This window comes from Solanum stenotomum, chromosome 9, assembly GCF_019186545.1.
Source record: "Solanum stenotomum isolate F172 chromosome 9, ASM1918654v1, whole genome shotgun sequence".
NCBI lineage: Eukaryota > Viridiplantae > Streptophyta > Magnoliopsida > Solanales > Solanaceae > Solanum > Solanum stenotomum.
Window position 1 is genome coordinate 47593288 of NC_064290.1, and position 16842 is coordinate 47610129.

The 16842-nt window shown below is 33.4% G+C and overlaps 1 protein-coding gene and 1 pseudogene across 2 annotated transcripts; one reads left to right on the top strand and one right to left on the bottom strand.

The window, feature by feature from the left end:
* Positions 1-651: 651 nt before the first annotated feature.
* On the bottom strand, positions 652-10439 carry LOC125876842 (mitochondrial outer membrane protein porin 4). Of its 2 annotated transcripts, none has more exons than XM_049558098.1 (7): positions 10315-10439; positions 8870-8950; positions 7351-7418; positions 5709-5819; positions 5470-5556; positions 4109-4317; positions 652-1233 (listed from the first exon to the last, which is right to left on the bottom strand). In XM_049558098.1, exons 2-7 carry the CDS (start codon positions 8916-8918, stop codon positions 927-929), a joined length of 831 nt encoding a protein of 276 aa, XP_049414055.1. In that variant the 5' UTR covers positions 8919-8950; positions 10315-10439; the 3' UTR covers positions 652-926. The 2 variants fall into 2 exon arrangements, with proteins under 2 accessions (XP_049414055.1, XP_049414056.1); XM_049558099.1 differs by having other exon boundaries at positions 8870-8940; positions 10315-10383.
* A 3987-nt stretch (positions 10440-14426) lies between these two features.
* LOC125877599 (uncharacterized) lies at positions 14427-15706 on the top strand (annotated as a pseudogene).
* Positions 15707-16842: the final 1136 nt, after the last annotated feature.

Consider the following 16842-nt stretch of genomic DNA (forward strand, 5'->3'; position numbering starts at 1 on the left):
ATTGAATATTCTTTTCCTTTTTTGGTTTTGGTTTGGACAAAAAAAAAAGTAATTCACTTTGGCACCACAACTTATTATCCAATTAATTGCATTCTTTTTTCTTTGTCAAATGTTATCTTAAAACAATAATTTAGTCATTTAATCTTGAGCTACTAATTAAGGTAGCTGTCTATTTCCTTTCAAGCACTTCCAATATAGATGTAGTGTTTTATGTACTCTAAATTCTAAAATATTCGATTAATTGAAATTTATACCATATCATGAAAGATTATAACAGTAACATATCCAAGTGTGATCCGAAAACATGTACACAAATCTTATTTCTATCATAGTAAGATAGAAAAACAGTTCTCAATAGACCATCAGCTCAAAAACATTACCGGCCATAAATTTAATGTGAAGCTAGTTGAGGCGTTCACCAAATATCACTATATGTCATTATGGACGTTAACTACAAAGTTCATTTCTATCATAACCAACCATACATCATTGTCAACCAAAAATACAACCATATAGTTGAATATGAAGTTAACTTGATTTTATATTACTCATCACCTAATTTTTCTCCAGCAAATTAAAGAGTAAATAGTTCATGTTACACAAAAATCTACATCATAAGAAGTTGGAAGCAAGATTAAGCTCAACAAAATGTTGCGAAAAACGCGAAGCATCAGAAATATTTCATTCTCCAAAAAATACATGTATCAATAGTTTCAAGGTAATAGAAAGTCAGAAAACCTTGAAAAGGCTTATGCAACAATGCTAGTGTAACAACATATTCTTTCAAATTTATCATCATTATATGAATCTTAACAAACAAAAAAATGATGTAAGATGTAAAGGGCAACACTTGAGGCCTTTTGAAAGAATTTTAACAAAGTCAAGCTACCAAAGTAAAACTGGTTGAATTAGAGAGATTGCAGTTTTTATGGCTTCAAAGCAAGGGCAAGACCCAACTTGGGTACTGAATTCTTTGCCTTCGTGTCATACTCGGCTGAGAAAGTAATAAGTGACTTTGGCCTCCATTCCCGCTGGCAAAGCATTGCAACTTTCCCATTGTCAGAAAATCTAGTTTTCAATGATGTTAATGGGTCAACTTTGTGAGCACTCCCGATGCTGAAGCTGTTCTCGTAGGTAGATAATCTGTGTATCATCTCTGCACCGACTTCAGTTCCATTTGCTGGATCTACCGAGTGTACATATGATGCCTTCACAGCTTGTCCCCTATCCGTTCTACATGGATAGCAACAAAAGAGCAGAATAGATACTTGAGATGTGTGAATTAAATTTTCCATGTATTATGCAGAAAGGACAAGCTAAATCTTCAATGAACTTTGCTTTTGACAGAATGAATAAAGCTGATGTACATCATCAAATTAGGAAAATAAAAATTGAAGTGTTTCAGCCATCGTATGCATTCTCGGTCATACACTTAATCTTGACCAACTTTTTACGAGCTCAAGAAACAAATGAGAAATGGAATTAAGTTCCAATTACAAACCCTCATTGCAAAGCACCATATATAGAGAGCTATATCCCGGACATGCAGATTTCAAGAGTCCAGAGCCAAAAGGGCAAGGCACATCTCCCCACACCTTCCCTTCTTTCCCAAAGACCCCCTCCCCCCCCCCNCCACAATCAAATACTTTTAATATTTCCTTTCCTTTTGGTGCTCACTGCTCTACCTTTGATCAGTCACCAGAAAACTGAGTAAACTAGGAAAATGACATGACCACAACAGATTGAAATACACCTAATGAGTAAATATATTTAAAATAATTTATATTAGTAAAAGAAACAAGATAAATAAATTAAATAGAGTATGTGATATCCAAAGTAAATTTTCTGATATTAAACTCAAGTATCATCAATTTCTTTGTCTCTTCAAATCAAGCGACGTAGTATTTTTATAAATGTAGGAAAAAGAGTTAGAAAAATATAGTCAGAGAAAGAGAAGGGAAACACGGGGAGAAAGGAAGAGAGAAAGGGCAATTTGATTATATAAAATGTTCACATAAACAGCCAATAAAGGATTATTTTTTTAAAAAAAAAGTTGTTCTTAATATGGAAAACTATTATGTCAAAATGTATTTTTTGGAAAATACAATTACTGATTTTGTTCTAAATACTTTAACCAAAATGGAATAAAGAAAATGTTTTCATTGTTGTTTTGACTTTTCTTTTGTTTTTTCTTCAACCTTCCCTAGTTATTTCCTAACTAGGGTAAAATTTGTGGTTTCCTTTGGGGCCCACCAATAACACGTAAGGCGCAAGGGCTCCTGTGCCTTATAAGGTGTGTGGGGTCATGCACCTTGCCTTTGACGTTTACTTGATGGCCATTAAGAGACAAAGGACAAGGCGTGTGAGGCCATGCGCATTTGGTTTTTTTCTGAATTTGTTTGCCCTTATGGCATTTTTGCGGCAGAATCTTCCCTTTTAGCTCCAGACTCCAGATTTCAACATGTGATTTTACATGTTTTTAACAAAAAGTCCGCTACTCAGTAAGTACACAATCTTTTAAATGTACTTGTTTCAACAGGAAAACACCTTTCAGAAATAGAAGTTTTTGTAATTCATGTCATGGTTGCTTCCTCAACTAGTTTGGGATTGAGGCAAGTTATGGTAATTCATGTCGTAGTGGCTTCCCCAAAAGTTTCAAAATGTCAACATGTGTGTGTCGGATTCTCCAACTGTAGTGTATTTTGGAGAATCCAACACGGATGCGGCATCAAAAGTGAAGAGTTCACACACAACTTAGGTCAAAAGCATAAAGCGCTAAGAATTTATTTGGCCTTTTGTGTGCAAACAACTACACCAGTTCCAAACAAGTTGGGTCGGCTATATGAACCCTCAATGACCATATTTCGCTATTTCAACTCATATATGTAATGTGTATACATCGGCATGATGCAAAGAAAAATTACTATAGACACAAACCATAACTACTTGAACAAAGAATTGAAATATCTATAATTAAGCAAAATATATGAAATAAAATCATGATAATGAACTTAAAACCCATTAAATTTTTCTTGATTTAGATGAAAAGTAGTTAGTATTTGTTTTTTTACAAGGTAAAGTATCAAAATAAGTTGTTTTATGTTTTTTGAAGCTAGTATCTTGTACCGAAGTATTAATTTCTTAATACTAATCACTAACAATTTCTTCATATCACTTCTAAACTTTCAACCTATCTATTTACCAACTATATCTATGCCCTTTTAAAGATAGAAGCATAAAGAGACTATATCTCAGATCTGGGATTCCAACTAATGAAATTCGAAAGATAACCTAGTTTCCTTTTGACTGCCTATTTTCACCCCTTGAAGACTTCGCTTTGAACATATGCTGCAAAAAAAATAGACATTACCGGCATGTTCTTTCTAGAGATTATATTTGCGTCCATTAACTCTGGCAGAATTTTTCTCAAATAATTCTAGTTGAATTTTGCAGAGATTCAGCAACATCACTTCTTTAACTTTTAAACAGCAACATACCCAGTGTCACAAGTGAGGTCTGGGGAGGGTGGGGTGTATGCGGACATTACCCCTAAGGTCCTAACTTTGTGGGGTAGAGAGATTGCTTTCTGATATACTTCTTTAACTTTCAAATTAATGAAAATTTGGTTGGAAAATTTATGTAGTTTAAACCAAACAGCAAGTTAATGTTTTCCTAAAACTAGTACTACATGCATTCCCTCACACAAGATTTCTCTCCATTCTTTTCCTTCCCTTAAGAATGTCCAGAAAACTACTTTTTTTAATATCAAAAAATGTAAAGATTTATTCATAGTCAGATTAGTAGATTACAGATGTAAAACTTATTTTTATTTCTGATAATGGTAGTGCACCAAGACTTCAACAGTTAAAGCTAAAAGTCAAAACATCTTGGAAATAAATGATGAAACAAAGAGAGCGGGGCAGACAGAAATTGACAACTACACTTCAATAGTCAGCACAACATTTTGACATAATAAATAAAAAGCATATAACTGCATGTTGCATAGTTGGATTGACCATCTCACCTTTACTTAGCTAACAGGAAAACATTTGAAGAACTCAGAAGCACCAAGAGTATACTAAGCAGAAAACAACATATGAATACTTACAACATAAGTGCAGCAGAAAAATCCGGTTTGTTAAAACTAATTCCAGCATTGCACTTGGTAAAAGAAGATGAAGCAGTATTAAATCCTATTTCACCACCAAGGGCTAAATCCTTGCTGCCAATAGCAGCCGAGAGCTCCAAGAGAGGGGAGGGATTTAAGCCAATACTGGAATTGATGGCAGCATGCTGATGAAGGTACTGAACATCAAGCTGAAAATACAAAATAAATGATTCAGAGATTGATATTGAATTCACAAACCAAATAACATACAGATTGTTCCTACTTAAAAACAGCTTGAAATCATAGGACATTGGAAAAAACATGTCACACTGTTTCTCCCTAAAGAGGTAAGGTAGTTCTATCGAAATCTAGATATTGTTTAGACACTATTTTATGGCAGGTAGAACTTGCTCCTCTAATTGACACGATAGGTTCAATTACTTTCTTCCCACTCCACTTATCTGCTGAAAAAGAGATTGTAATAGAAATAAACTGAGATTTTTATACTGTTCACAACTTCACATTAGCATCATCTGAATATTGAAAATAATAGAACCAGTAATCTAGATGACCCACAAATTGTCTTCACTAAGCGCACGCCCATCGGGATAAAAAGTAAAGCATTGGCTCCCATTTTCAAAGACAATGGGAGCCGATGCTTTACTTTTTATCCCGATGGGCATGCGCTTAGTGAAGACAATGCCCGTCCTTCACAAGTGTATCTTTCATAAGATTTTAAATTTTGAGTTGTGTGTGAATAAAGGAGTCTGGAATTAGCACATTATCCCCCAAAAACTAGTCAGAATTGAAGTAAAAATAAATTAATGAAAAAGTGCAACAGACATTAAATGTTTGAAGTCCATGTGTCCAGCTCTAAGGTTCAACATTTGCACCGCATGATGTAATTAACATTACCTGAGATGATGACGCCCAAGGAAAAGAGGATGCTATGGAATAGGGTGAAAATGTAATTGGTGATAATATATGATATCGACCTATATGAATTACTTGTATCCACAGAAAGCTTTTTAAGAATAATACTTGGTAGGTAGCACATTAATTATAGTTCACTTAGCAGCCAGTGACACTCTCACCAAGTTTCAGTTAGTTCACTGTGAACAACTAATCACTCACAAATCATTATCTGCCTGTACCAGTACCATCAATGAAACAAAGACATAACTGGAAATAATCAATTTCAAAATGAGCTATCTTTTATCCTCTAATTTGTCTCTTCGCCCATAATATCTGTGGTAGCATGACACGCACTAATTTAATTCTTTGGCTCATACATGTGTTGATGTGCATCAGACAGACCAGAGATTCTTTTGACCAGTACTTGAGAAAGCACAACAATTTACCTTGCCAGACTTGTGATCAGGTATGTTGAAGCCTAAGGACACTTTTGTGGATCGGAAAACGTCAACCAGTGTAACTTTTGTTGAGACCTGCATATAAGATAACATATAAACATCACGTAAGAAATTTGTTGCACTTACTAATAAGAGACCCAAGAGTTTAAATATATCTCAGGATCACAAATTAGATTATCAAGAGGACAAGCAATTGCTGGTCTAAGTGACAGGAAATCTGCTCTTACATTGGAATAGGTATCAACTTTGATATCGACAACTGTACTTCCGAGCTTATATTGAGTACTTATATCACCAATAAAAATTTGATCTTTCTTCACACCAGTAGCTGTTATTCCCTAATATGAGAAAATGACAGAAGTTAGGATCGGATTCAGATATAACTCTAAATTAATAGAATACAGAAAAAGTTGCACATTAAATAGCAATGATAAACGTCAGAAACATCAGATTTTACAGCACACCAGCACCATCTGTTGGGATTTCGGAAAGGTTCTATAGTCACAATAAATGAAAGCATACCAAGTATGATTGCCAATGAATTCACCAACGTCACTTTCAAACAAATTGCAAACTTATGCAAGATATGAAACATTTCTAGATCAATTTCAAGGGATACACTTAATGGAACACCATAATCAAGCGGAATCAAGAGTTATTAGCAAATGCAAACTGTTATTTTAGACAATGTAAAGCTAAGATCAGGTGAGGTCCTAATACCTCTTTTCCTTGCAAACTTTATAACAGGGTAAAGTCGTCAATCATGGCTAAAGTAGAGGACAATTTCCATTTCTCCCAAAACCAAAGGAAGATGCAAGTACATTTTCTAAAGAATCAAGAACACAAATGTTCTTATGAACATCTTTCTACCATTTATATTTCATTCTCAAAGGATTTCTTTGAGTTGTAAACCGAACTTTACGTAAGCTCTCGCCACTGAATAATGTTACGGAAATCCTTCTCAATAAATAAATTAAAAAAAGAATGATCATCCTATAAAACTAGTACTCGGACACAGTACAAGAACAACAGTAAGAACACCTTTATTTGTACCCTCAAAAGGGAAAATAGTGGATTATTAATTTTCACAACCAAATTTAGTTCTTACAAGCCTTGCATGTACTTCAGGAACAAAAATAATAATATATATAGACGTGGATGTGACCAGGTTTTAATATGAATTGACTTTAATTATCAAATTGCAAATACAGCAAGTACAACTGTGTCAGCCACATGTGGAATAAAGGATGTCTTACCTGAAAATTAGGCTATTAGGAATAAAGTTAGTATCCCTTAACAATGTTGTAAAAGTAGAGAATTTTCAAAACCTCATATAAATTTGACAGAAAACTTGTGTGTCAGCGTGTGGGTGTGTATAGGTGCACAGAGTTAGATTCTTTTCTTTCTATTTTGCTTTATTTTATTTCATCCTATTCTCCTTTCTCAGAAAAAGGGCCTTACATGTTCAGATGGGGTGTAATTTGTTAACCCGGTACTGCTAGAATGGCAGCACTAGGTGATTTTATCCCATCAGCTCAAGCCTTGATGGGCAGAATACCCTATACTTTTATGGTAACAGGTACTCAGTGGAAAAGTCGAGGTGTGCAAATTGGCCCAAACACCTTTTTCATAAAAAAAAATCTAGTACAAAGGACAGATACCAGACTTGAAGACACATAATAATATATTTCAGAATGAACAAATGATTTTGTAACTGAAAGTACGTATTTATCTAATATCAATATAATAGATAAACTACAACAATGTGTGCAGGTGGAAAAGTTTGGCAGCCTTCTGAAGCCCAAATAGAAGATTCAACAGCTTAAATAATCTAAATGAGAAACAGTAAATGAGAGAATAAGCTCATACCACCCCACTTGAGCTCGGAATAGAGAAGGTGAACTTCTGATCATAATTGTAGTCTTTGGTCAGTAGATCTGCATGAATGTGACCATTTCACAGAGAATATTATATTAAGAGATGGATAAAAAGTTGTCAAAATTGTTAAATGACTAGATCTTTAGATGAGTCTTAATAGGATGCTCACCAAATAGAAATCTATTCAAGGAATTTTGATGGTAATCGAACAGTCAAAATTCAAAACTATATACTTCACCTAGTTAAGTTGTTATAACAATCTAAGTGGAAGAAATCAGTATGAAACAAATAGGCTATTGCAGGCTATATAATCAAGCTGGTTAAAGTTTGAGCTCCGCTCGCCCTGCTGCAATCTATGCACAGCTTCGCAGTGACCTGAAGCAAGCTCATTCAGCCTGACTTACTCTTATTCAAGGCTTGGTATAACCTATTTCAACAAGTTTGGGAGGCGAGTTTGAGCAAACCTAGCTTGAAAGGCCTATAAACCGGCATACTTTATATATATATATATTTGGCATAATTTTTAGTGATGGTGAAAGTGCAATATGTACACTGGGTTGAGCATAAAGTCTTCCCTTTTCCCTTTTAATGAGTACTTGAGCACAAAATCTTCTCAAAAGCACATATTACATGAAAATTTTCTGTCCAACTCATTACGAACAACTGTTAAAAGCTCATGAGATATTCTATGTTACATAACAAACTTACTATATACTCTTGATTTTTTTATAAGGTAAATAAATTGTGTTGATGCTTGGGCCAGACTCACCCATATACAAATAGTATACCAGACAATAGAAAACCTACAGAAGAAAAAACTTACTGTACTCTTGATAAATAGTGTTAATACATGTGTTATAACTTATACACTACAATTACATATTTAATAGGGGAGGTAACATGTAACTGCTTCCAAGAGGAGATTGTGTAGAGTTGGTAAGATCAAAGCGCCAAAACATTGATGTGAATTGGCTCAACAATGGTACTGGCATACACTTGGAAACTCTTCAGTAAATGTGAAGTTCCAAACAGAAAATAGACAGTATCTCCTTTATATAACCGTGGCATCCGGACTAGCTAGTGCCCACCTTGACTGATTCCACGAGGTACGTACTATCTCCCACATCAGCTCATATGCAGAAAGAACTTGAATTTAGCAAACCATGCCACGTAAGCTCTAGCCACCAAGGCTTGGGCAGATGGAAAGAAATCACCTAGTATTATTGCTTCCGCTGGGAATTGAATATGAGACCCTAAATATACAATATCATGGGGCTAAAATCTAGAGAACCCTCCTGCATGGTAGGGTACTTAGTTTGTGCTGGCTGGCTTTTGACAGGTTCAATTACCTAAACAGTTAGATAGGAGAAATTGCTTGGTTCTTCCAATTGGTTTCGCAGATCAAGTTTAATAAATATATAAGTACATGAATGCTTTCCTATACTTCATTTTACCTTCCTAATAAGTATCAGAAGCATCAGTACTCATTAAATTGATGGTGAATCATTACCTCTTGCCCGCCTGCCGATTTCGGAAAATGGTGCCGGGCTCTGCTCCATCTCTTCTTCAAATGAAATCACCCTGATCAATACTGATGAACAATTAGCATACGATTAGTTATGCCCACATGATCGAAAGAAACACAGTTAGTTAAGTGAAGCATACAATTAGTTATGGAAGAAATACAGTTTTTCTCCCATTATGCATAAACCATAACCAAAATCAAGCAACATGAAGTTTTGCATTTGCAGTAGACAAATTTGGACCATTAACAAATTAAGTGAAATTATTTCTCTGTTTTCTAATCTCACTAATACGGCCTTCCTTCAACTAGTTGTATGCCCTTGCTCGTTCACAAGCAGAATAATCCTAAGAAAATATCTACAAAAATAAACCATATACAAGCTCGTTCTCGATGAAAACAGAATCACAAGGTATCCAAAATAACACAAAATGAAATTATTCTGTTCCAATTTTAACAACACTTAACATATTTAAACTTGCAAGCAACTTCGGGCCTGACATGAAAAATTGAGTTATAATATCATAAAATTGAAATTTCATTTCTTTTCTTTTCTCTAAATTGATAGAAGGAATTGAAATTTCTTTAAGTACCTCATAGGTTTCAAATTCACAAATAATTCTCCACGGTCAGCAATGTCTATCTTGGTATCAATTTCCCCATGAATATTATAAGCCTAATATATATTTTTTTGACTATCTAAGCATAATATTACACAAACAGACATATTAATCCCAATCTCCATACATTTTTCTTCCTTTCCAGAACAAGTACATTGAAACTATTACTAGTGAAACTTCAAACAAGATTGTCTAATGTAAACCCCATTTTGTTGATATTACTATAAGCAGCATTTCAATTATTCGACAACCTAAATGCATCAAAACAGTAATATCTATTGGAAGTCAATGCAATCCAAGGAAAACCATAACTGAAACCCAACCCCACAAATTCTATAGGCCTAATACATATCTTTGACTATATAAGCTACTATTACACAAACAGCAATCTAATTAAACCCCCAATTCAAACTCCATACATTTTTCTTCCTTTCCAGAACAAGTACATAGACATTACTAGTAAAACTTCAAACAAGATTATCTCCTATAAACCCCATTTTCGTTATATCACTAAATAAGTGGATTTTCAATCATTTCACAACCAAAAAGCATCAAAACAGTAAGACCCCTATTAGAAGTCAATGCAATCAACTATCAATCAACCAAACAAAACCTAAAACTAACACCAACCCACCTCAACCCACACACAAAACAATCAAATACAACTAACAGATTTTGTATAGAACCATTGGATTAAAAAAAATTCAATTTTCAAGATTAACAGTAAGTATCAAATAAAAACTTAAATCTTTGAAACCAAAAAAAAAAAAAAAAAACCCAAAAACAGAGAGAGAGAAATGGGTTTTCGCTAACCTTTTTGATTCTCGACAGAGACCGAGAAATCGCCGTCGAGATTTGGGGTGCGCAGAAGAAAATGACTGAACCTTAGCTTAAACCTCTTAACTCTGTCTCTTCAATACCTGAGGGGTAGATTTGTCATTTTCATTTCCTCATATTTGGACCTTGGGCTTGGGTCTAATATGATGAATGAGCCCATATTGTTTGTAGAAGGATAAACTACCTTATTAGACATACATCACTACTATATATATTAATATTATCTTTACTTTCAAACAATTACACATATTACCACTTTTAATATTTTATACCATATATTAATATATTATTTGAATATACAATTAGATTATTAGATACCCACATACCTTAAAACTAGGATTAATTAATTATCTGCTTAATTAACTCTTTCACTCCAAATCAACCACTATCTCTTAATTCTCCCCTCCCATATTTATCACTTAATTATGTCTCCTCCTTTATGATTCAAGAATTTCATCGTACAATTTCATTCCAACAATAGCTAATATACTCTCTTCTTCTCAAGATATCATCACCATGGCCGACAAATTCTCCTGAACCCAAATATTATTTTGTATTATTCATTTATAACTAGATCAAATCAAAGTAACTGCTACAGAGAAAACTTTAATTCAGAGTGGGTCTTGATTGTTTGTCTCTGGAAAAAATGGATCTCAGTTTTGATTATGTTATGCCACAACGCAAAAGGATCAAAGGGAGTATTGTAGATAGGTTTTGTTTGCTGGTGTTCTTCTAAGGCTTTCTTTGGTTACCGTGACATGGATTTGGTAGTACCAATATTACTTTGATATAGCCCTTGATATCCAATAAGTAGTAATCTTAATTAAGATCTGAGTTGTATTTTTAGTAATGGGGGTGTCTGACTATGTATATGTATCTACCATTAAATTTTGGATACATGATTTTTAACAACACGATGATATTAATGATACGACAGATACTCTACAGTCGTGATTTGTTCCTAAATTCATGTGTTTCAGCTACATTTCATATTTAGATACACATAATTAAATATATACGCTTATTATGTATTCGAGATACATGTTTTTGGATATAACGTATGAAATTTAAATACACATAATTAGATGTATATGCTTACTATGTATTCGAGATACATGTTTTTGGATATAACATATGCAATTGATACTTGATACATCAAATTAATACTAGATACATACAAAAGATACATGAAATTAATATTATATATATATATATAGAGAGAGAGAGAGAGATACATAAAATTAATACTAGATACCTATAACAAATACATGAAATTAATGCTCGATACTTCTCTGAAACATATGAATGTACTTGCAGGACACTCATGTATCTAAGTGTTTAATTTGTTGGATACATCATATATTGATAATAGATACATCAAATTAATGAATTTATTATTTTAAGAGTAATAATTTGAAATTAATCAAATTGCATTACCTAGATATACATGTTTTTTTTATCTTATATTAATAATATTAATGAATTTACTATTTCAAAGAATAATCAAATGAAATTAATTATCTATGTATTTTGAAAATCCTCAATTACTCCTCTAATTAAGGAAATCAGTTCCAACCAATTAATTTAAATAAATAAATTTTGTATCTCAATCTAAAAATCCGGCAGATACATGTATCTCATGAATTCAGATTTGTGTATCCTAAGCATAAATATGGTACAGGAAGTAATATTTGAAACTATTGAGAATCTTAATAATTAAGACCTAAACTAGTGGGATTTATGTGGTTTTCCCTTTTTAGAAAGACACCAAATTATAATATTATTTATAAAATATAGTTTTAAATTATAATCTACAATAATTTATTGGAAACACAACATAATTAGATTGGCGTATTCAGAATTTTGAGATCATGGGTGCTATTACGAAAAAGTGGATCTAAAATATAAATTTTATTGATTTGATATCTAGGTTCTTATCAATAAAATTCATTAAAATTATAAAATTATAGGTCCAAAATTAATAGAAAGAAAAATAAAACAAGATATATACAAGAATCAAATTTCTAACCTCACTTAAAGAGGTGAACTCAATCATTATTTCTTCGAATGTGGATTCACACATCTATACAACACTACTAAACATAATTACAGGAGAGGGCATCTGCATACGCCCTGATTAGACAGACTTCACTCTCATATATACTAACTTTCAAAATATTACGTATTTTACCACTAATTATGAGTCTTTTTTACTATATATTGAGAAAAATACACTTAAATACATGTATTTTTGTTACCATAAACACTAAAATAGGAAGAGAGGCGAGCGAGATAGGGAGGAAGGCGAATGAGATTTTGTTATATATCTCATATACATGTAAATCACACTAATATATATATGGTGTGATTTGCATATATTTGGTATACCAAATACATAAGAGAGTGGCAAGCGAGATGGAAGAGAGGCAAGGAAGACGAGCAAGATTTGTTATGTACCCTAGATACATGCGAATCTATTTGAATACAATATATCTAGAACAAATTTCACTGATGTATCCTGAAATAAATGTATTCGAACGTATCTAGACGCACCAAAATCCAGTAATATACATAACATGTGATGCAGAAAAAGAATCTCGAACTCTTTCTAGAAGTCAATTCAATCAGCTTCTATTGTTGCATGTAACACCTAATAATGAATCGGATACCTGAGAAAGTCAGCATCCAACTATGTGATGCAGAAAAGGACCAAGAATTTGATCAACTAGGATCAAAACCAGTTTTATATGGCTGAACCAAGGCCATCATTATATTGTATTCCAAACCATTGAATCCACAATTCTTTGACACCATAATCTTTCGTTAACCACAACTTATAAGTGCATAACCCATTGATTTGATTTTTTGAAAAACCCGAACCAACCCAACTTATGTACACCTTTAGTTGTGAATGAAAGAAGTTTTTGGAGAAAAAACAATTAACGTTTAAAAAAAAAAGACCTCTTGAGCAACCACCAAACGCTTAAATAACTTAGCCCAATGAGAGATTAAAAAATAAACTGTGGCTTACTGCATAAATGTCACTCCAGTTTTCATCAACCCAATCAAATGACTCATTCATGTGCCAAAGATAAAACATACAAAATGAGAAATCAACTACTCCATCTGCTGTCAAAATTGGTGAACAAAACTACATTTACGAGTACACAATACCAGTAATAATTACTAAATCAACGNACCTTTGGGTCCAAATTTACCCCCTTCATTAACAGAGTACAATTTAAAATTATTAAATAATATTTTTAATTACGTGGCACTCAACCATTGGTTGTAATTTAATTATTTATTATAATTTTAAACCCACCCATTTTAACTTAACCCGCCCCAAATGTTATTAAACCCGCCCAACTGACCCAATACAAAAAAAAAAAACATCTAACTAAAAGAACCCTAAAACCCAAATAAACACTTCATCTCTTCCAATTTATTTCACCATCTACAGAGGGTACAGAGGGTTAGTAGCTTCCATCCTGATAACTACACTCATCCGTGAAGATCTCAGATTGCAAGGGTATTTTCGTTCACAATCTCGACTTCAACTCAAGTAAGAACTTTTGTGCGCTTTGAAATTTCAGTTAGGGTTTAGGTTTTTATAGATTTTACTTGTTTTGAGAATCAATTTCTATTAATGTTAATGTTCCATGTTTTCTATGTTTTTTTGACAATTATATGGTGATACAACAATTTGTTTTGTGTTGTCTATTTATGTTAGTGTTTTGTGTTACTATATTGATTTCAAGTAGGATTTTTATATTGTTGTCTCAAGTTTGTTCTTTTCTGTCTTTATTCGTTGTCTCTCTTTATTTTATAATTCTTTTCGATTTGTGTATTTGTTAGTTTGATTTGTCTTTACTGTTGTGAGGTATGAAATATTTTATTGAATGGTCCATTTTTTGGATTCTAGGTATTGTATTATATGTTTTTGCATATGTAAAGTTTTACTTTGAAGAATGTGGTCCCTATTCCTTTACTCTTGGTAGATTCCTCTGTTTTTTTTAATGTTTTGTTGTTGTCTAATAGCCCTTTTCTCTTTCTTTTTTTTGTCTATAATGTCCTTTTCTTGAAGAATGGTCGACAAGGTGGACCTATTATTCTATTATGGGGGTAGGTGGGTACTGACACCTACTGTTATTTACATTAAAAAATTGACTCATGTTTGGAAGGAGTATGATCCAGATTTATTGTCATATATAGACATATGTGAAGAGTTTCATGAAAAGTTAGGTTTTAGTAAGGTCCAACAACTTCTACTCAAAGGACCTACTGGGAGGTATTATTTGATTGAGGGGGATTCTGGCATAAGAACAATACAAACAGCACTGTCTGTTAGGTCTGGTGTACTTGAACTGTTTGCTGTAGATGAGGGGGATGATATTGTTCCAGCTATTGACATCAGCCACAATAATGAACCTTACCTAGTCACAATAGATGCTGCTACTGAAGGTGAAACAAGTGAGGAAGAAAATGATGAAAATGAACCTTACCTAGTCACATTAGATGCTGCAACTGAAGGTGAATCAAGTGAGGAAGAAAATGATGAAAATGAACCTTATCTCAGTGACTACAATAGTGAAGAATTGGAATCCTTTAGGTTGGAAAAGAAAAGAGAAGTTAATGATCAACTTGACAACTTTAAAGAGTTGGAAAAAGGTATGAGCTTTAAGAACCTTGAAGAAGCTAAAAGGGTTGTAAGCTACTACTCAATTGCTAGGAAGGTTGCCCTTAGGGTTGATAAAAGCGACTCTGTTAGAGTTAGATATAAGTGTGTTGTTGGCTGTCCTTTTGTGTGTCTGATTTCTGAAGTTAAGAAAGGGCAAGGATTTGAAATTAAGACCTTGCAAACAAAACATACATGTGCAGAAGCATTCAAGAATAGAAGAGCTACTCAACAAGCTCTAGCACATTACTTCAAGAAGAAGGTCCAAAATGATCCTAAGTGCAAAGTGAATGAAATGAGAAAGATTGTAGATGATAACTTTAGGCTTAATATTAGTTATTCAAAAATGAAGAGGGTCAAAAGACTTGTGCTAGAGAAATTAGATGGTAGCTATGTTGATGATTTCAATAAATTAGAGGGTTATGCTCAAGAGTTAAGGAATAGCAACCCTGGTACTGATGTGATTATAAACATATCCAAAGAGGCTTTGTTGGAACATGGACAAAGAAAGTTTTTGAGAATGTATATTTGTATTCAGGCTTTGAAAAATGGTTGGAGAGCTGGTCTGAGGCCATTTATAGGGTTAGATGGCACCTTTTTAAAAGGGAAGTTCAAGGGAATTTTATTGGTTGCAATTGGACAAGATTCAATGAAGCATTTTTATCCACTTGCTTGGGCAGTGGTGGATAGAGAAACTATTAGAACATGGAAATGGTTCATTGAGTTGTTGAGGAACTCATTGGGGTTGGCAGATGGTGAAGGATTAACACTTATGTCTGATATGCAAAAGGTAATTTTGTAAGTGTTTGATAATTTTTTATTATAGTTATTGTATACACTTAAATTTTTTAAGTTATTCTATTCTATTTTTTCTTATTGTTACAGGGCTTGATTGGCGCTGTTGGTGATTTGCTTCCAAAAGCACAACATAGATGGTGTGCAAGGCACATAGAAGCCAATTGGTCCAGGTCTTGGAGTGGTGTACAGATGAAGAAGATGTTTTGGTGGTCTGCTTGGAGTACCTATGAAGAGGAATTTAATGACCAATTAAAGTCTATGGGTTCTGTGTCTAAACAAGCAGCCAAAGATCTTTTATGGTATCCACCACAACACTGGTGCAGGGCTTTTTTTGACACTGTCTGCAAAAATCACTCATGTGAAAATAATTTTACCGAGTCATTCAACAAATGGATTTTGGAAGCAAGGGCAAAACCAATAATCAAGATGCTGGAAGACATTAGAATTAAGGTATTGCCACTATTTTATATAACTATCTGATAGTAACTAATTATGTTTAATCTGATAGTAACATGTAGGTGTGATGTTTAGATTTTATATGTCATGTATATGTTATATATTTCACTGCTATTTATAGGTTATGAAAAGGTTGAAACAACTTGAAGAAGAGGGTAAGAGGTGGACAGAAGAGTATTGTCCATACTCCATGGATCTGTATCATGATTTTAGAATGATTGCACAAGGTTGTCAAGTTGTTGCTAATGGAGACTTAGGATATGAGGTGGCTGAGGGTATAGATAGACATGTTGTGAATCTTGCTACAAAGAAGTGTACTTGTAGGACTTGGGATTTGACAGGAATACCATGTCCTCATGCTATTAAAGCATTAGAACATGATAGACTAGAACCACTGGATGAGATGCATTGGTGGTACTCAAAAGAAGCTTACTTGCTTGTGTACCAGCCTAAAATTCAACCTGTTAGGGGTGAGAAATTCTGGAAAATTGATCCTTCTCAAGCTATGCAACCACCACAAATTTATAAATTGGTTGGTAGACCAAAATTAAAGAGAGTAAGGGAAAAGGATG